The sequence below is a fragment of the Sinocyclocheilus grahami genome, unplaced genomic scaffold (genome assembly GCF_001515645.1).
Source record: "Sinocyclocheilus grahami isolate Dianchi unplaced genomic scaffold, SAMN03320097.WGS_v1.1 scaffold198.1, whole genome shotgun sequence".
NCBI lineage: Eukaryota > Metazoa > Chordata > Actinopteri > Cypriniformes > Cyprinidae > Sinocyclocheilus > Sinocyclocheilus grahami.
Genome location: NW_015505377.1, coordinates 674,966 through 694,965, shown reverse-complemented (window position 1 = coordinate 694,965; position 20,000 = coordinate 674,966). Strand labels below are relative to the sequence as shown.

The window sequence follows — 20,000 nt, the reverse complement described above, 5'->3', positions numbered from 1 at the left end:
TGTGTACAGGTGCGTCTAAAAGAATAACACCTGCTTTGCATTCCTGTGTTCATAAGTCTCATTGAAAATAATTATGGAAAGTTTTTCAGTCATAATCAGCATGGACCCTGCTGAAAAAACAATAGAACCATCACAGAAAATTCTAATGGCTTCCACTACAAATACCATTACAAAGCATCAACTTTTAACCATTAAAACCATTATAAAATGGTTTTCTGTAGTGTGTTTTGGGACATGTTCCATTAGGATTTATTGGTTTTAACCATAGGTTTTAACAAACCCTCTAATAGAAGGCAACCAGTTACCAGCAGAGACCCACAGGCATCATTACAGCTTCCATTAAAACCAATACAAGCCCCATTATAACCAGTACAACCATTAGAAATGTTGTGATGGTGTCTATTCTTGAAACGATATATGAAGACTGGCACTTCTCAATCTTATTTGTTTTACATTAGAAGGGATTTGAAATATGTATTTTATTAATGTTGATGTGTGTATGTGAAAATATTTTAATATTGTATTTTTATGGTATCTGTCACTGTATAAAGAGTGTAAAGAGCATCGACTCTGTTATTACCGGGCAGGACATACGTATCGCTTTTTATCTTTCCGCTTCTGTTTCAGTTTTTTATAATCTAGTTCTTACTGTGTGTCAGTAAGTTGTTGTTATTTCAGCATGTGTGTTTGCCTCAGTCTTCTTTTTTTAGGATTACTGATAAACTAATGTACTTTGATTTGTATTAGTTATCTATTTTAGTTTTAGTTACAGTTGTAGTCATGTTGTCATTTTATTAGTTTTTTATTATGTCTATATAGGCTTTTTATTAAGTTTTACTTTGATTTATTTTGAGTTATTTCAGTACTTCAACATACAAAATGGAAATGAATATATATATATATATATATTTAATGTATTTATATATATGCACATGTATATGTGTGTGGCTGTACATATGTAGTTGTTTTTTGGTGTTTGGCTTAGTGTTATGTTAGAATCATTATTATACTCATACCTTTTGTTCTTTTAATATTTTTGAATTGTTTTTAGCTTTATTATTTTTTTGTTTTAATTTAAACGTTTTAGTTTTGAAATATTGTTGTACGCATTTGTCATTTTTATTTAATGTAATACCATTAAAAACGTATGCAACTAAACTCCAAAATGTATATAATTCACATTCATTCACATGTAATTGTTTGATGATTGTTTTTTTTAAGCGTGCTCCCCGTCGCCAGGTGGCGCTGAGCGCGGATGAAGCGCCGTGACGCACATGAGAGACGCATGGACGCTCACTGACGTAAAAGCGGTGCTGCATGTGGCAGAAGGATCAGACCGTCATTAAACTCTCTAGTTTACGCATATATCACTATATTAATATTTATTCCGTTGTAATCCCAGGCTGACTGCGTGAACGCTCCGCAGTCATGGTGAAGGAGCAGTTCAGAGAGACGGATGTGGCCAAAAAGATGTAAGTTGGAGTCTTGCATGCTGGGTAAACATGTTTCATCAGAACTTGACACACACATATGCTAGCCTATCTATCTGTCTAGCTGACTAGCTGACCGTGCATGTGTGCATATATGACTGTGTTCATGCATGTAAATGTGTGTATATGTGACTGTGTTCATGCATGTAAAAGCTGTACTGATTTATTTACTTCTTGCCAAACTTGCTTGGTGAGCTCTGATGTCTGTTTCTCTTGTTTTGATCAGAAGTCACATCTGTTTTGGCATGAAGTCAGCAGAGCAGATGAGACAACAGGCTCATATTCAGGTGGTCAGCAAGAACCTGTACAGCCAGGACACCAGCCACACACCGCTGCAGTACGGAGTCCTGGACCACCGCATGGTGAGTCTGAGCTAATGTGAATGCTGCATTCATAATAACACAGAAAATGACTTGTGAAGTGATTAAGAGAGGCCTAATCATCTCTGTGGTGTTCAGGGGACCAGCGAGAAGGACAGACCGTGTGAGACCTGCGGGAAGAGCCTGGCCGACTGTCTCGGTCACTACGGCTATCTGGACCTGGAGCTGCCCTGCTTTCATGTCGGATACTTCAAAGCCATTATTGGGATCCTGCAGGCGAGTACAGAACGTGTCAGAACCGTGTTTCGCAGCAGAGTTGCTGTCAGGGTCAATATAGCATTTATATTGAAGTATGGACCAGATCTTTGTTTTATATTAATATGCTATATTACATAGTTCTATTCATAAAATTAGGATTTATATATTTTAATGAATTGAATTGTCGTAATGTAATATATAAACGTAATGTGTGAATAATATAAGATTCTTTAATAACCTGAAATGTAATAATAATAATATATAATACAGTATCGTAATGTAAAATTAATATTTATATATAAATGTTATTTTTTAATAAATTTGATTATTTTTATATTTATTTTGTATTGTATTTTATATTAATATTTTATGAAATATATGTGTTTTATATTTTATTTTATATTAAATGCTGTTATTATTAATATTGCTATATATTATTATTATTGTTATTATATTAAATGCCACAACAACTAGAATAATAATAATAATACAATATAAATCATAAGAATATAAATATTTTATCAAATTATATAATTAAAATAATAATTAAATATCAAATAATTAAATATTTAATCATTTAAACTGTTGTTATTTTATATTATAGATTTATAATCATATGAATATAGTGCTATTAAAATAAATTTATATTTTATATTAAATGCTATTATTATTAATATCGCTGTATAATAATATTATTATTATTATATTAAACGCCACAAAAACTAGAATAATAATAATAATACAATATAAATCATAAGAATATAAATATTTTATCAAATTATATAATTAAAATAATTAATAATTAAATATCAAATTATTACATTTAATCATTTAAACTGTGTTATGTTATATTATAGATTTATAATCATATGAATATAGTGCTATAAAAATACAACTATATTTTTTCTCAGATTGTTATTATGTATTTCTGTCATGGTATATGTTGTATTCTTTTAATACCGTATACATCCTTATAAATATAATATACTGATTTTGTATTATATTATTAGTAATGTACTTTAAAATATAGTTTTTGGGTTGTTTTATGTTACTGACTTAATTATATTTGTACAATGTGTACAAAAATTGTATTTGTGTTTATATTTTTGTTCATTCAGATGATCTGTAAGACGTGTTCTCACATCCTTCTCAGCAAAGAGGAAAAGCTTCAGTTTCTGGATTTCTTGCGTAGACCTGGGTCTATATAGGCTTTTTATTAAGTTTTACTTTTATTTATTTTGAGTTATTTCAGTACTTCAACATACAAAATGGAAATGAATATATATATATATATATATTTAATGTATTTATATATATGCACATGTATATGTGTGTGGCTGTACATATGTAGTTGTTTTTTGGTGTTTGGCTTAGTGTTATGTTAGAATCATTATTATACTCATACCTTTTGTTCTTTTAATATTTTTGAATTGTTTTTAGCTTTATTATTTTTTTGTTTTAATTTAAACGTTTTAGTTTTGAAATATTGTTGTACGCATTTGTCATTTTTATTTAATGTAATACCATTAAAAACGTATGCAACTAAACTCCAAAATGTATATAATTCACATTCATTCACATGTAATTGTTTGATGATTGTTTTTTTTAAGCGTGCTCCCCGTCGCCAGGTGGCGCTGAGCGCGGATGAAGCGCCGTGACGCACATGAGAGACGCATGGACGCTCACTGACGTAAAAGCGGTGCTGCATGTGGCAGAAGGATCAGACCGTCATTAAACTCTCTAGTTTACGCATATATCACTATATTAATATTTATTCCGTTGTAATCCCAGGCTGACTGCGTGAACGCTCCGCAGTCATGGTGAAGGAGCAGTTCAGAGAGACGGATGTGGCCAAAAAGATGTAAGTTGGAGTCTTGCATGCTGGGTAAACATGTTTCATCAGAACTTGACACACACATATGCTAGCCTATCTATCTGTCTAGCTGACTAGCTGACCGTGCATGTGTGCATATATGACTGTGTTCATGCATGTAAATGTGTGTATATGTGACTGTGTTCATGCATGTAAAAGCTGTACTGATTTATTTACTTCTTGCCAAACTTGCTTGGTGAGCTCTGATGTCTGTTTCTCTTGTTTTGATCAGAAGTCACATCTGTTTTGGCATGAAGTCAGCAGAGCAGATGAGACAACAGGCTCATATTCAGGTGGTCAGCAAGAACCTGTACAGCCAGGACACCAGCCACACACCGCTGCAGTACGGAGTCCTGGACCACCGCATGGTGAGTCTGAGCTAATGTGAATGCTGCATTCATAATAACACAGAAAATGACTTGTGAAGTGATTAAGAGAGGCCTAATCATCTCTGTGGTGTTCAGGGGACCAGCGAGAAGGACAGACCGTGTGAGACCTGCGGGAAGAGCCTGGCCGACTGTCTCGGTCACTACGGCTATCTGGACCTGGAGCTGCCCTGCTTTCATGTCGGATACTTCAAAGCCATTATTGGGATCCTGCAGGCGAGTACAGAACGTGTCAGAACCGTGTTTCGCAGCAGAGTTGCTGTCAGGGTCAATATAGCATTTATATTGAAGTATGGACCAGATCTTTGTTTTATATTAATATGCTATATTACATAGTTCTATTCATAAAATTAGGATTTATATATTTTAATGAATTGAATTGTCGTAATGTAATATATAAACGTAATGTGTGAATAATATAAGATTCTTTAATAACCTGAAATGTAATAATAATAATATATAATACAGTATCGTAATGTAAAATTAATATTTATATATAAATGTTATTTTTTAATAAATTTGATTATTTTTATATTTATTTTGTATTGTATTTTATATTAATATTTTATGAAATATATGTGTTTTATATTTTATTTTATATTAAATGCTGTTATTATTAATATTGCTATATATTATTATTATTGTTATTATATTAAATGCCACAACAACTAGAATAATAATAATAATACAATATAAATCATAAGAATATAAATATTTTATCAAATTATATAATTAAAATAATTAAATATCAAATAATTAAATATTTAATCATTTAAACTGTTGTGTTATTTTATATTATAGATTTATAATATGAATATAGTGCTATTAAAATAAATTTATATTTTATATTAAATGCTATTATTATTAATATCGCTGTATAATAATATTATTATTATATTAAACGCCACAAAAACTAGAATAATAATAATAATAATACAATATAAATCATAAGAATATAAATATTTTATCAATTTATATAATTAAAATAATAATTAAATATCAAATAATTAAATATTTAATCATTTAAACTGTTGTTATTTTATATTATAGATTTATAATCATATGAATATAGTGCTATTAAAATAAATTTATATTTTATATTAAATGCTATTATTATTAATATCGCTGTATAATAATATTATTATTATATTAAACGCCACAAAAACTAGAATAATAATAATAATAATACAATATAAATCATAAGAATATAAATATTTTATCAAATTATATAATTAAAAAAATTAATAATTAAATATCAAATTATTACATTTAATCATTTAAACTGTTATGTTATATTATAGATTTATAATCATATGAATATAGTGCTATAAAAATACAACTATATTTTTTCTCAGATTGTTATTATGTATTTCTGTCATGGTATATGTTGTATTCTTTTAATACCGTATACATCCTTATAAATATAATATACTGATTTTGTATTATATTATTAGTAATGTACTTTAAAATATAGTTTTTGGGTTGTTTTATGTTACTGACTTAATTATATTTGTACAATGTGTACAAAAATTGTATTTGTGTTTATATTTTTGTTCATTCAGATGATCTGTAAGACGTGTTCTCACATCCTTCTCAGCAAAGAGGAAAAGCTTCAGTTTCTGGATTTCTTGCGTAGACCTGGACTGGCGTACCTGCAGAAGCGCGGCCTCAAGAAGAAGATCTCCGACAAATGCAGGAAGAAGACCAAGTGTGTGCATTGCAACGCATTTAATGGTAAAACAACGGATGGATGCATACCGCATTGATTATTTATTATTATAATGTGACGAAAGTTGCAGTAGCTTGAATTAGTAAATGGCTCATGTCTCTTCAGGCCCTGTGAAGAAATGTGGCTTGCTGAAGATCATTCATGAGAAGTACAAGACCACAAAGAAGGTCGTCGATCCCATGGTGTCAGATTTCCTCCAGTCGTTTGATATCGCCATCGAGCACAATAAAGAAGTGGAGTCACTACTGACCAGAGCACAGGTTAATATCCACCAATCAGAGCACTGCTGGTGAAATAGTGGTTTCTATGACTCACCCTTATCTGATATAACTTAAATGTGACATATTATGCCCTTTTTACAATATGTACTATAAGTTCCTGGTGTCCCCAGAGTGTGTCTGTGAAGTTTCAGCTCAAAATACTGAAAATGCCTATTTTGAGTGGAAGCAGAAACACGCTGTTTTTCGGGTCTGTGTCTTTAAATGCAAATGAGCTGCTGCTCCCCGCCCCCTTTTCCAGAATAGAGCTGCGCCTTTACAGCTCGGACCTGCTAAAAACATCTGTTTTGGTTCTGATTATCATGTTTATCGTGCTGAAATCGTGCGTTTTAAACCATATTAGTTTAAACTTCTGATATAGGGTTTTCTGAGCGCTCACATCCGATGCACACGCACAGAAAGCGGCTGTCACAGCATGTGAGAACTAAACTAAGCTCTCATTCACACACTTTACGTTAAAAACACAGATGAGTTACAAAAACAGTGGGTTATGTCTGTGAAGGTAAACAGCTGGGAAATAAATCGCAGGTTTATTTTAGATCTGTGTGGCAGCAGCAATATACAGTAAATAAATCAATAAATGCACTGCTCTGTCGTCTCGTCTGAGGCTGGGACTCTAAACAGTGTTCTGTGCTCGTCTCTGCAGACAAACACAGAACAGTTAGCATGCTTCGCTCAGACTTTCATCATGGCATTAGAGCTGCTGCACCGTTGTCGCTTGCGAAATCAAATGACGGCGCCGTGGGTGGAAACTCACAGATTAAGGGGCGGTAATATTATAATGAGATCCCTTTGCCACGTCACCAAGCGAGCGAAATCAGACGCGCTCGTTTTCTCAGACGCTTGCAGAAAAAGGCTTACCAAAAACAAAGTGACTGGGTTAATCTTTTTCACGTTTGCTTGGTTGGTAGATGCCCCGGGGACCTGATTATAGCACTTACACCCTGGAAAAGTCAGATTTTCATGATATGTCACCTTTAAGGTTTGTGAATTTCCTCTTCCCTTGCCATCCAGGAAAACCTCAATCCTCTGGTCGTGTTGAATGTTTTCCGGAGGATTCCGAACGAGGACGTTCCTCTTCTGCTGATGAATCCAGAATCCGGGAAACCCGCTGACCTCATCCTGACACGCCTGTTAGTGCCGCCCCTCTGCATCCGGCCCTCCGTCATCAGCGACCTCAAATCCGGCACCAATGAGGATGATCTGACCATGAAGTTAACGGAAATCATCTTCCTCAACGATGTCATCAAGAAGGTACGCAGGTCACATGATTAGATTGGTTTGAGATGCCAAACGGCAGAGGAAAATCCAGGTTGCAACTAGGGGTTGAACGACTTCTGATTTTTTTTTTTAAAGTCGACTCTTATGTGATGAAAGTCGAGTCGAAGTCGACTAGTCGCTGATGACGTCATTAATGAACAAATAAGTCTGGAGCTGAGACTCGAACACCTTGTGCACAGCTATGGCACATGACACAGCGCTGCCCATTGCTCATATAACGGCTCATTTTTATCAGTTCTTTTGTCAATGGGTCGTAATATTTCTCACAGATTTCTGCTCGTTCTAAATCAGAAACAGATAAAGCAGCACAGTAAAGATTACATTCACATGAATGCATTAGTGAGAGCGATTGCGTGTGTGAATTAATTCTACCTGGCAGCGTCTCTCTACTAGTAGTGAAGCTGTGGGGTTTAGTTATTAAGAAATATATGCTTGAGCTTTTCAGTTTCTAAGCTATTTTATTGAGAAATCACAGAACAGTGTTGACAATAAGCTGTTTAAAACATGCATTCTCCCGTTCAATTTCGAGCATCCAGTAATATAATCACACATGTCTTGTGGAGCGCTTTCAGAGTATGCATTTATTTGTCATTTTAACTGTTCGGAAACAGAGCGTAAATGTGGAAGTCCTTCAAAGATTTCTTAACCTGTTGTGCCCTCTTTAGGACCAGCGACTAGTCGACGTCAAGCTTAAAGTGTCATGGGAGAGCATTGAAGTCGATTAGTCGGTGCAACCCCTAGCTGCTGCAACTAACAATTATTGGAAGGATTAATCATGAGTTGTGTCCGTATAGAAATGAGATTCACTACTGTAAAGTGACATGACTGGCATATGTTTTCTGAGTAGTGTGTTGATGCAATTATTAACCAATAATCAGATTTGCTGTCGATTATTGATTTTGTAATTTAGTTGCAGATCTACTGTGCAAAGCTTTGTTGCCATTAAATTGGCTGCATTTGTGAAAAGTGATCCAATGTATTTTGTATTTACACAAATCTGTCTTTTCCATTCATTTGCAGTTAAATAAAGGCATTTGTAGCTCGCTTTAGATAAAAGCACCTGCTAAGTAATTAAATGATTAATCAAGATATGTAAATATTCAACACAGTTAAAAATATAATTACATTTTATGCTATTAAATCCAGGTGTAATTTGTCATCTAAAACAAACTTTGTGAACGATAAAGCATTGTTGAGCAAATAAGTCCTCCGAGGCTGTTCGTATGGGAGTCTCTTACTGTTTTGAGTCCCAGGATGGCATCAGTGCGTTGCACTATGAAAACGAGAGACTAAGGACATTTGCATTGTCCTTGTATGTAAATATTTGACCACCCAATATCTTGTTTGACCAATCAGGAGGTTATTAACCCTGTACCGCCTGACAGATGAAATAATAGTCAGAAAACTCTACATTTTTGAACAGCTTATTGAACTTTTAGACTAATTTATTATTTATATACTGACTCAAAATGAGCAAAAATATGCAATTTGGTGCAGATGCTGATATTTATATGGACAAAAAGTGGTGTAATTCTGATGCTTGCAATGTAAATCAACGAGATCTATATAACAGTAGAGCAGATACTCTATATCTTACTCTATATCTCCAGTAATCTGTCTCCGTAAGATGAGAGTGAAATGCTCCAAACATATAATGCAGTGATTGAGAGCTGAAGAAATAAAGGCTCCTCAGAAGATGTGAGATGTTCTGGAGGCTTGTGAAGATCATTCCTCCGCTGAGGAACAGTGAAAGTAAAGCTTCTGGAAACAAACGCTCCTCAAAAGATCCTGAGGATCAGATTTGAGACTCTAAAACGTGATTGATGGAGAATCAAGTAAAGCTGAGCTGCTTCAGTGCAGTAAGTGTTCATCTGGAGATATTACTGCACTTATTCTGATGCTTACTTGAGAAAACCAGTCAAGATTTGACACGAGAAGCTGAAGCTGGACGCTTGTACAGTTACACTAAAAGAGCTTTGACTGGATAAAAAAACTCTAAACTATCAATTAGATGACCGAAGCAATGTAGTAGATTATGTGCGACAGGTTTACCAGCAAAGTTTTGATCTTGTTGATCATTTAGAGGCCTTAAAAATGTGCATATTTAATATGATACAGTAGCTTTATATGTTCATTTGTTTCTCACTGCACGCATGTGTAAATAAAGTGTGGTGTAACTGTCTTTGTGTTCACCCACAGCACCGCATGTCGGGAGCCAAAACGCAGATGATCATGGAGGACTGGGACTTCCTGCAGCTCCAGTGCGCACTCTACATCAACAGCGAGCTGTCGGGCATCCCGCTCAATATGGCACCCAAGAAATGGACCCGCGGCTTCGTGCAAAGACTCAAGGGAAAACAGGGTACGACCTGCTGAGAGCTCAAGGGCTGTGCTTAATAGGGCTGTCAAAATGGCTGAAAAACTCAATTATATTCGAATTTAAAATGCATAATTTCAGTTAGGGTGAAGAAAAGCTTTTGGCTTCTCTCTTCTCTTCTTCTCTCCGAGGCCACAAGAGGGCGCATCGAGCAAAATATTACTAATGCACGTTTATTCAAAGCAATAAAACACGACTATCTGTGAAAAAAGTGCATAATGTTTAAAATAATGTTTATAAACCATATATAATTAATGAAGTTGCTTAAACGACTAACAAAACAGCATCATGTATGTATGCATAGTTTAATACAAAGGGCCGAAAGCCAATCACACCGAGTACATTTTTCGTTTTAAAAACACGAGTTGCAGTGGGACGGGGGAAAACCCCCCGCCATAAGTCTCGAGATATGTTTTTTAAAAGTTGAACTTGCATTAATTTTACATGGGTTTCTAAACATGCTGTTCTTTTGTGCGAGACGCGAGTGCAACGCTGATAGATGTCCCTCTAGAAAATGTGTGAAATATGCGTTCTGTGTGAACGGCTTGGTTTCAGTTTTGACGTAAACAACATCTTCTCTGCATTGATGTTTTCTTTTCACGCAATATATTTAATCTAGTGGCTTCAACTGGGTATGCTAACAAAAACATTATAATGCAACGACACTTTCATCGTCATTGTATCTCGTGCACCGCTGATAAGGCTGACACACCTAAAATTCGAATGCAACGTTTTTGCATTCGAATATGGATTTTTGTTTTAAATTCGACGAATATTCGAAATTTGTTTTGACAGCCCTAGTGCTTAAACGCCAGCTTTTCCCACGAGTCTCTGCAGAAGTGGCAGTGTTATATTGGGCTGTTTTGACATGATGCCTTGTTTTGCTGTTTTCAGGGCGGTTTCGTGGTAACCTGTCTGGAAAGAGAGTGGATTTCTCCGGCAGAACGGTCATCTCTCCCGACCCGAACCTGAGGATCGATGAGGTCGCTGTACCGGTGCACGTCGCCAAAATCCTCACCTACCCAGAGAAGGTCAGAGCGGAAACGTGCTGTGGATCTGCACAAACACTTATTTTCACTAGTCCAACAGCTGGCAGAATAATGTTTACTTTATGTGGGGCCCTAAAAAATCTGTTCAGTTTTTTTCCCACATTCAGTTTCTCCTTTATAGTTTTTCTGGATTCCAGTAAAATACATTTTAATAAACAAAAAGCGTGTCTAGTTAATTGAGCTCATGACTCATGTAGTTTAACACTGTTTATTAAATGATTAACCAAAATTACATTTTTAAATAAATCTTTTTATTTTTTTCCAAATTTTATTTAATTTAATTATTTTTTGTTTCCCCAAGTTCTGTGTTTTCCATTAGCATTTTTAATTAATGGTTTAATTAATTGGTTTAAATGAAAATAGCATATGTTCAATTGAATTTATAAAACTTTATTTGTTTATTTATTTATTTTTACACAATAATGAAATGTTTATTTTTCTGAAATTATATTGTCATCTGTTTGAATTTTTCTAGAATATTTAATGGATTAATTAAATTGTAACTAGTAACAAATATTCAATTTATTTAAATTAATTCTTTATTTATTTACATGCATCCAATAATAGGCCCCTATGAAATGTTTTATTTTTCAGAAGTTCTGTAGTCATTTGTTTTAATTTTTCTCTGTATCATGTAATATAAATGATAATGAAATGTTTATTTTTCTGAAATTATATTGTCATCTGTTTGAATTTTTCTAGAATATTTAATGGATTAATTAAATTGTAACTAGTAACAAATATTCAATTTATTTAAATTTTAATTCTTTATTTATTTACATGCATCCAATAATAGGCCCCTATGAAATGTTTTATTTTTCAGAAGTTCTGTAGTCATTTGTTTTAATTTTTCTCTGTATCATGTAATATAAATTTATTATCAAAATTGGTGGTAATCAAATGAAGGCATAAAACGCTAACCTTTTAATTAATCCTTTAAAATGTAATCAGATGGAAATTTAACACTTCCTTTCTTTTGTGTTATCTCTCAGGTGAATAAAGCCAACATTGAGCTGATGAGGAAGCTGGTGCGTAACGGTCCTGATCTTCACCCAGGAGCTAATTTTATTCAGCAGAGACACATGCAGATGAAGAGGTCAAATACACACTTCTCTATCCTCCCCTTTTACTCTATGTTCAAAAATCAACCAAAAATGAATATTCTGTCATCATTTACTCTCCCTCGTGTCATTGCAAACCAGTTCGACTTGACTTGAGAAGTGGAACACAAAAGCAGATGTTTAGCTGAATGCTCATGCTGCTCTTTAAGACGTGAGGTTGAGTGAATGGCAGTTTTCATTTGTTAATCGTGTGAGTGTCTTGGCTGCGTGTTTCAGGTTTTTGAAGTACGGTAATCGGGAGAAGATGGCTCAGGAGCTGAAGTACGGTGACGTGGTTGAGAGACACATGATCGATGGAGACATCGTTCTGTTCAATCGGCAGCCGTCTCTGCACAAACTCAGCATCATGGCTCATATCGTGAGTTATTTCTCATTTGATCAAAAAAAAAATGGGGATGAAAATATGGAATTACACTACTGAAACAAAGAAAGTGCCTTGCAATATTGATTTTAATCAGTCTTTAATTTGATGAAACGATTATGATTCTTAAATCCTGAAATTGATCTTTGGATGGACAGAAAGTCATTATTTAACAGCTTATAAAAAGTTTGTCACCTCAGGAACAACTTTCAAAGTTCATAAACTTGATAGTCAACTACAAATAAAGCAACTCTAGAAGGGAACATTTTATAAATGTATTCACTTTTTTACATATTCATTATTTTACTTAGCCGGTTGGTGCTGTCTTCATTATTTAATGCATGTTTGCATGAGTCTGTAATGAACGCAGGTTTTTAATTACAGCCACAGCCAGTGTTTAGATGTTTACATTTTAAAAAACTGGAGCAGAAACCAGGGTTATTATAGTAAGCAAACAAACTGAAACCATTAAAAAAAAAAGAAAAAATTATAAAATATTACAAAAACTTGCATTTATTTTAAACTCTACGAGGAAGCATTTATAGTTAAACTTGTATTTGAAATGACTAAAAGTAAAACTGAAATAAAAATAATAACTATACAGACTTAGGGAAAAAAACTCATAAAAATGACAAAAACAACAAAATTACTAAAACTTTAAATAAAAATGAAAAGTGAAACAAATATATAAATGCATAAAAATACAAATATATTTGTTATAATGAATACTATAATAGTATCTCAATTCTAAAGTAAACAATTATGTCTTGTGTGCAATTTAAATGTTGGTATAGAATTTATTTCATTTAAATTTTTTTATTTTGGTTGATTATATCTAAAAATGTTCTGTATGATTTACAATAGCAGTTGAGAAATAGATTTCCTTTATAAAATTAGTTGTGTACTGTACCTAAATCCAGACAAATTGAAATGGGAATGGAAATGAATCAAGAGCTTGTGAATCAGTCAAATGGATTCATGGAATTGGTGTCAGCCTTTATATGAGCGGCCCCTTACTTTATAATTCTCCTGTGTTGTGTTCCAGGCGCGTGTGAAGCCTCATCGGACGTTTCGTTTTAACGAATGTGTTTGCACGCCGTACAACGCTGATTTTGACGGAGACGAGATGAACCTTCACCTGCCGCAGACGGAGGAGGCCAAAGCTGAAGCGCTCGTGCTCATGGGGGTGAGAGAGAGAAACCACATCGATCAGAGCGTCTGAACTGCGTCCGATCATGAAATAAACCCCTCTTCATGTGTTCCTCTCATAGACGAAGGCTAATCTGGTCACTCCGAGAAACGGTGAGCCGCTGATCGCAGCCATTCAGGACTTCCTGACAGGTGAGTGCTGCCTGCGTTTTCCTCAAGAGCCAATCAGAATCCAGCATCTGGTGCTCTCCGTCTCGCCTGTAGATGGCGCCGTTAGACTGCTGTTATTCAGGTGTGTTTTGTGTACCAGGTGCGTACCTGCTCACGCTCAAAGACACGTTCTTCGACCGAACTAAAACCTGTCAGATCGTCGCCTCCATCCTGGTGGGAAAAGATGAGAAAATCAAGATCTCCCTCCCGCCTCCTGCGATTCTGAAGGTGATGAACCTCTCTTTCTCTCGTTCTGTCTGTCGTAATCGATGCTCTATGGGGGGAAATGACAGATTTGCACCTGTAGGTTTTCCGGTGCTGATTCTCTCCTCATAAAGGCTGTCCGGAGTTGTTTCAGACAAAAGAAAAGTTCTTTATTGGAGAGAAAATTTCTGTCTTTGGAGGCTATTTGACGCCTTTCTCTCAGAGTTTTTGGTTTGCTCTGAGTAATAACTGCACTAACAGTAACTTTAGTTGTTAGACAATAAAAAGATGATGCACGTTATTTTTTATACATTTGTGCGCACGTATCTGAAAGTGTAATGCAGTTGAGCTGTGAGTGTGACGTGAGTTTTGTTGTTTTGTTGTAGCCGATCCGGCTGTGGACGGGGAAGCAGATCTTCAGTCTGATACTCAAACCCAGTAAAAGCTGTCCGGTGAAGGCCAACCTTTGAGTAATTTGTGGATTAGTGCGTACTGGAGACGCGGACCGTTTCAAACGATTCAGTTCGATTTGGTGAACTAGTTCGACCGGTTTACTAGGAAGATCCGGTTAAATAGAACGATTCGTTTGTGATCCAGACATCACTAGACGAGACCAAACCAATAAAACCCATTACAAACGAGGCATTTGTTGCATCCAGTGGGGACATAATTTTAGGTAGGCGTGGCTGACTCTTAACTTTTATAAAGAATATCTCTTTGGATTTGAGACTTTAGTCTTTGCAACTTTACAGATCTTCTTTATGCACCAAGAGCTTGTAACACTCCAAAGAGAAAGGAACAATTGAAATCGCATCATATGACCCCTTTAAAAAACTTTGTGAATATCACACAATTTATTTTCCATGTTTTAATTTTAACAGTCTGTTGTTCAGTACTTTTTGTGTGCACAAAAAGAAAATAATTTTATTTTAATAAATATATTTTAAGAGATTCATAACAATTTTAATGATTTATGCCATCGTTTGATTACCACTGTTTTTATAATGAATTTGTTAAACCATTAATCCAGAAAAATGAAAACGGGCATCACAGAATAAATAAATAAAGATAAATTAAATGGAATTTGAAAAAAAATAAACCTAATTTCGTGCCCTAAAAATGTAGTTTTTGTTAAACTTTTAATAAATTCTTGTAAAATTGTATATGTGATTTAAACTAATTAGACTTGATTTTTGATCACAAAATATTAATTTACCATTAAAGCGGAATGCTAAAAAACAAAAAAACAATGCAGAAAGATTAATCAGAAAAAAAACTGAGTGCAGAAAAATTAAACGGAAAAAAACAGAATGCAGAAAAATTAAAAAGAAAAAAAAACAATGCAGAAAAATTAAAAAGAAAAAAAAACAATGCAGAAAAATCGAATGGGAAAAAAAAACAATGCAGAAAAATCGAATGGGAAAAAAAATTAATCCTGAAAAATGTAAATGGAAAAAAAAATAAAAATTTTAAGGGAACTTTAATTAAAACGTGTAGATTTCATAAAAATGTGAAGTTCATGTGTAACCCGTGTGTGTTTCCGTGCAGTTGTGGTGATCCAGAACAGTGAGCTGATGTGTGGCAGTCTGGATAAAGGAACTCTGGGATCCGGATCCAAGAATAACATCTTCTACATCCTGCTGCGAGACTGGGGTCAGCAGGAGGCCGCGGATGCCATGTCACGTCTCGCCCGTCTGGCTCCCGTTTACCTCTGTGAGTGAGTGAGTGCGTGTGTGTGTGTGTGTGTGTGTGTGTGTGTGTGTGTGTGTGAGAGAGTGTGTGTGTGTGTGTCCGTCTCAGGTCTGATTTGTCTGGTTGTGTTTCTTGGTTAAAGTCGTGATGGCTGTGATGTTTTTGTGACTCCTGTGTTGAAGCGAATCGAGGTTTCTCCATTGGGATCGGAGACGTGACGCCTGGACAGGGACTCTTGAAGGCCAAACAGGAACTTCTGGACGCTGGCTATAAGAAATGTGACGAGTATATCGAAGCCCTGAAGACGGGCAGGTTACAGCAGCAGCCGGGCTGCACCGCAGAGGAAACGCTGGAGGTGAGAGAGAGGAAATGTCATTTTTCTTTCATTTTTCACAATTATTAAATCAATAATCAAGCAATTCAAACGAATAATAAAAAGCAATTAAAATGAAGCAATTAATAAAAAATAATAATTGGTTTGTATGATGTATCATTTTGTTTTTGTAATATGTATTTTATTTTTTATAAATTATTAATTTATTGACTTTCATTTATTATTTATTAAATTATTTAATTAATTTCAATCAACATGCTAACAAGTTTTTTTATTTTTTATATTAATTTATTTTAATCTGTACTCAAACCAGGCGTTGATCCTGAAGGAGCTGTCCGTCATCAGAGATCACGCTGGCAGTGCGTGTTTGAGAGAACTGGACAAAAGCAACAGTCCACTGATCATGGCTCTGTGTGGATCCAAAGGTACCATCAGAACCTCCCTAATGGACCTCAGAGTAGATAACAAATGTGACCCTGGAGCACAAAACCAGTCATAAGGGTCCAATTTTAGTTGAATAAATAATTTTCCATTGATGTATGGTTTGTTAGGATAGGACAATATCTGAAAATCTGGAATCTGAGGGTGCAAAAAAATCTAAATATTGAGAAAATCATCTTTAAAGTTGTTCAAATGAAGTTCTTAGCAATGCATATTACTAATCAAACATTAAGTTTTGATATATTTGCGGTAGGAAATTTACATTATCTTTATGTAACATGATCTTTACTTAATATCCTGATGATTTTTGGCATAAAATAAAAATCCATAATTTTGACTCATACAATGTATTGTTGGCTATTGCTACAAATATCCCCCAGCGACTTAAAGGTGCTGTATGTAGGATTGACACCGAGTGGTTGAACTAGGTATTGCAGTCCAAATTCAAAATATTGGAGAGGGTTTTTTCACCCGGCCCCTCCTCCTCAGACTTGACACACACGCAGGTTGCCAGATTGACGACACCAACAGGAACGAGCGCACTTGACGATGAATGAAATTAAATGCGCTGTGTTTTCCGCTAACTGGCAACCCGGGGTGCCGGAATACAATTGGGTAAATAATTGAATAACTGACTGTAGCATTGTTTTTCAGATAAACAAGTGTTAACTTAGCATGTTTCTTAAATGTCTGCAAACATATTATGGTATTTTTATGCTTTAGTAGAGTCAAAAACTTACATACAGCACCTTTAAGACTGCTTTTGTGCTGCAGGGTCACATTTGTAATTTTTATCCCAGTGAATGATTTGATGGACAGACGTCGGCCATTTAATGTGGCATACCTTTCTTAAGGCTTTAGTGTTTGTCAGATTTTTTGTCAGATCTAATAATTTTTGTAAGATGAAAATATTTATACATTAAGTAAATTATATAAATGTATATATTAAATTAATTGAATACTGTCATTAATTTGTTAAGTCATTACAAAATCATACTAATTAGTAATTTAAAAGTTTGTTAAAATGTAAACGTCTCAGAACTGTAATAAATTAAAAAATTTTTTTAATTTATTAGTATTTTGTTTAGTGTTTGTTAGTATTATTTAAAATAGTGGATGTGTGTATATATGACCCTGGGTGTGAAAACCCTGCTAAAGTCATTTTTTTATAACGTAAAAAACGTTCTGTGAAAATGTAACCTTGATATCTTTAATATTGATTAAGTGAGGCCATGTCAGAGATTGAAATCATAGTGAAATTAATGGTTGAAATCAAACTTTGAAGCTTGTTATCTCATAATTAGATTTTCAGACTACCAAAAATGCGACAAGTGAAGTAACCATGAACTCTCCCTCACTGCCTCATTTTCCTTTTGTGTCAGAATAAATAAAGCATCTCCCCTGACTGAAGTCTGTACAGTTACAGTTACAGTGACAGCACGATTTCTCTCGCTAATCAATCAGAAAGTTCAGAATTCATAAAGGAAGCAGTGTGAGTCTGATGATTAACACATGACTCTGAAATCATCTCTGCGTCTCCAGGGTCATTCATTAACATCTCACAGATGATCGCGTGCGTCGGGCAGCAGGCCATCAGCGGCTCTCGTGTTCCCGACGGCTTCGAGAACCGCTCGCTGCCTCACTTCGAAAAGCACTCCAAAGTAAGAACAAAGCACTCGAGTCTGCAGCTTTTCTTTTGGTTGTCCCTTTCTTTCTGTATGCATGACTGTATGCAACTTTTGTCCTCCGTCTGCTGTGAGGATTTCAAATAAATGCTTTTTTAAATAAAAGCAGTCGTCTAGGTGCACAGGAGAGATTAGTAGCTCTCCACTTTTTATTGAGTAGATTTACACTGTTTAATGAGTTTTCCCAAATTTTTAAATAATCAGTTTGTTTGAAATAATACATGCATCCTTATTCAATTGACTGCTTTCCATGATCAAGTCCGAGGTTTATGCACGTTTTGTCCATTTTCATTACAGTCATGTCATTAACTCACAAAAATGAATGGTTTAGCATGCTTTACGGTTCTGTTGGGTTTGTGGAAACGCTTCAGAACTTTAAAAGTTATCTGAGGTTAAAGAAGACCCAGAACAAAGGCTGTGTGGAATAAAAGCATCATGTTTGTGTGATTGTTCTGTTATGTTTCAGCTCCCTGCTGCGAAGGGCTTTGTGGCAGACAGCTTTTATTCTGGTCTGACCCCCAGCGAGTTCTTCTTCCACACTATGGCTGGTAGGGAAGGTCTGGTCGACACAGCCGTAAAAACAGCAGAGACCGGATACATGCAGGTGCGTTTGCCTCCTGAATAATGATGCAGTTAATACAAGTATCAGATTTATGCATGCATGGAAACTTTTTATATTTCAACTCTGTAAAGCCTGACATGTGAAGTGTTAAACGTCAGAAACATTTACATTTGGAGATTAACTTTAGACAAAATATTTTTTGAAATATAAAATATATATAAAATGTTTGCATGTTTTTTTTTTGAGTATCATATTTGATGCATCAGTCTTTTCTGGCTCGTATAGTCTGATATTGTGAGAATATGAAGGGGAAAAAACAGCTCAGTGATGTAAATCAATGAGATCCTAGCAGTATATACTGACATAAAATGATCTAAATATCAGTCATCACTCTATATCTCCAATAATATGTCTTAGTAAGATGAGATTGAAATGATCCAAACATATAATGCAATGCAATCCAATGCTGACAGAGAGATGAAGAAATAACTGCTCCTCAGAAGATCCTGAGGATCAGATTTGAGACTCTAAAACATGATTGATGGAGAATCAAGTAAAGCTGAGCTGCTTCAGTCCAGTAAGTGTTCATCTGGAGATATTACTGACGTTATACTTGACAAAAATACGTCAAGATTTGACCGCAAAAAGACACGTGAAGCACCAGCTGAAGCAAAGAAATTAGCTTATCAAATATGATACAGTACACTGTAAAAAATGATTGTGATTTTAACTGTAAAAGACTAAAAATGCTACAGTAAAAACCTGTTAATTGGTTATCAGTATACTATATACGGTGAATAACTGTAGTTACATTTAATGTAATGTTACAGTAAAATACGTTTTTGGAAGTGAAAAAGTAAGTCATTGTATAATTTACAGTGAAAAACCGTAAATTGACACTCCCAGAATTCCCTGCATGACACTTCATATTTTAAGTTTTTTCGTTGAAATAACTGTTTCTTCTTAGTTTTTTCTTATCAGTTGTGTACATTAGTGTTTTATCTTACATCTAATGTTGTTAAATGAATGTTTACTGCATTATTTCAGTATCATGTGTGTTACCATGATGTGTTTAGTGTTTGTGTGAATGACACTGTGCAGCTTCTATATTATTTTATAGAATATATATATATATATATATATATATTTTACATTTAGTCATTTAGCAGACGCTTTTATCCAAAGCGACTTACAAATGAT

The 20,000-nt window shown here is 34.6% G+C and overlaps 2 protein-coding genes across 2 annotated transcripts in view; both read left to right on the top strand.

Annotated features, from left to right (window-relative positions):
- Window positions 1-1,264: 1,264 nt before the first annotated feature.
- Window positions 1,265-3,276, top strand: LOC107595207 (DNA-directed RNA polymerase III subunit RPC1-like). Its single transcript, XM_016285551.1, has 4 exons — window positions 1,265-1,472; window positions 1,717-1,852; window positions 1,949-2,086; window positions 3,187-3,276. Exons 1-4 carry the CDS (start codon window positions 1,429-1,431, stop codon window positions 3,274-3,276), a joined length of 408 nt encoding a protein of 135 aa, XP_016141037.1. The 5' UTR covers window positions 1,265-1,428.
- A 447-nt stretch (window positions 3,277-3,723) lies between these two features.
- The window catches only part of polr3a (polymerase (RNA) III (DNA directed) polypeptide A), a 32,711-nt gene continuing 16,434 nt past the window's right edge, over window positions 3,724-20,000 (top strand). The window contains 19 exon segments of the mRNA XM_016285550.1: window positions 3,724-3,929; window positions 4,174-4,309; window positions 4,406-4,543; window positions 5,890-6,061; window positions 6,162-6,316; window positions 7,349-7,588; window positions 9,815-9,977; window positions 10,887-11,023; window positions 12,034-12,137; window positions 12,379-12,520; window positions 13,569-13,709; window positions 13,795-13,864; window positions 13,983-14,110; window positions 14,473-14,593; window positions 15,584-15,799; window positions 15,961-16,133; window positions 16,426-16,537; window positions 18,096-18,214; window positions 18,705-18,842. Coding sequence (XP_016141036.1) covers window positions 3,886-3,929; window positions 4,174-4,309; window positions 4,406-4,543; window positions 5,890-6,061; window positions 6,162-6,316; window positions 7,349-7,588; window positions 9,815-9,977; window positions 10,887-11,023; window positions 12,034-12,137; window positions 12,379-12,520; window positions 13,569-13,709; window positions 13,795-13,864; window positions 13,983-14,110; window positions 14,473-14,593; window positions 15,584-15,799; window positions 15,961-16,133; window positions 16,426-16,537; window positions 18,096-18,214; window positions 18,705-18,842 — 2,649 coding nt within the window. The 5' untranslated portion in view covers window positions 3,724-3,885.

Coding starts and splice junctions, on each gene's coding strand:
- LOC107595207 (XM_016285551.1), top strand. CDS start 1,429: ATGGTGAAGGAGCAGTTCAGAGAGACGGATGTGGCCAAAAAGAT. Junction 1,473..1,716: donor ACGGATGTGGCCAAAAAGAT/GTAAGTTGGAGT, acceptor TGTTTTGATCAG/AAGTCACATCTGTTTTGGCA. Junction 2,087..3,186: donor CCATTATTGGGATCCTGCAG/GCGAGTACAGAA, acceptor TTGTTCATTCAG/ATGATCTGTAAGACGTGTTC.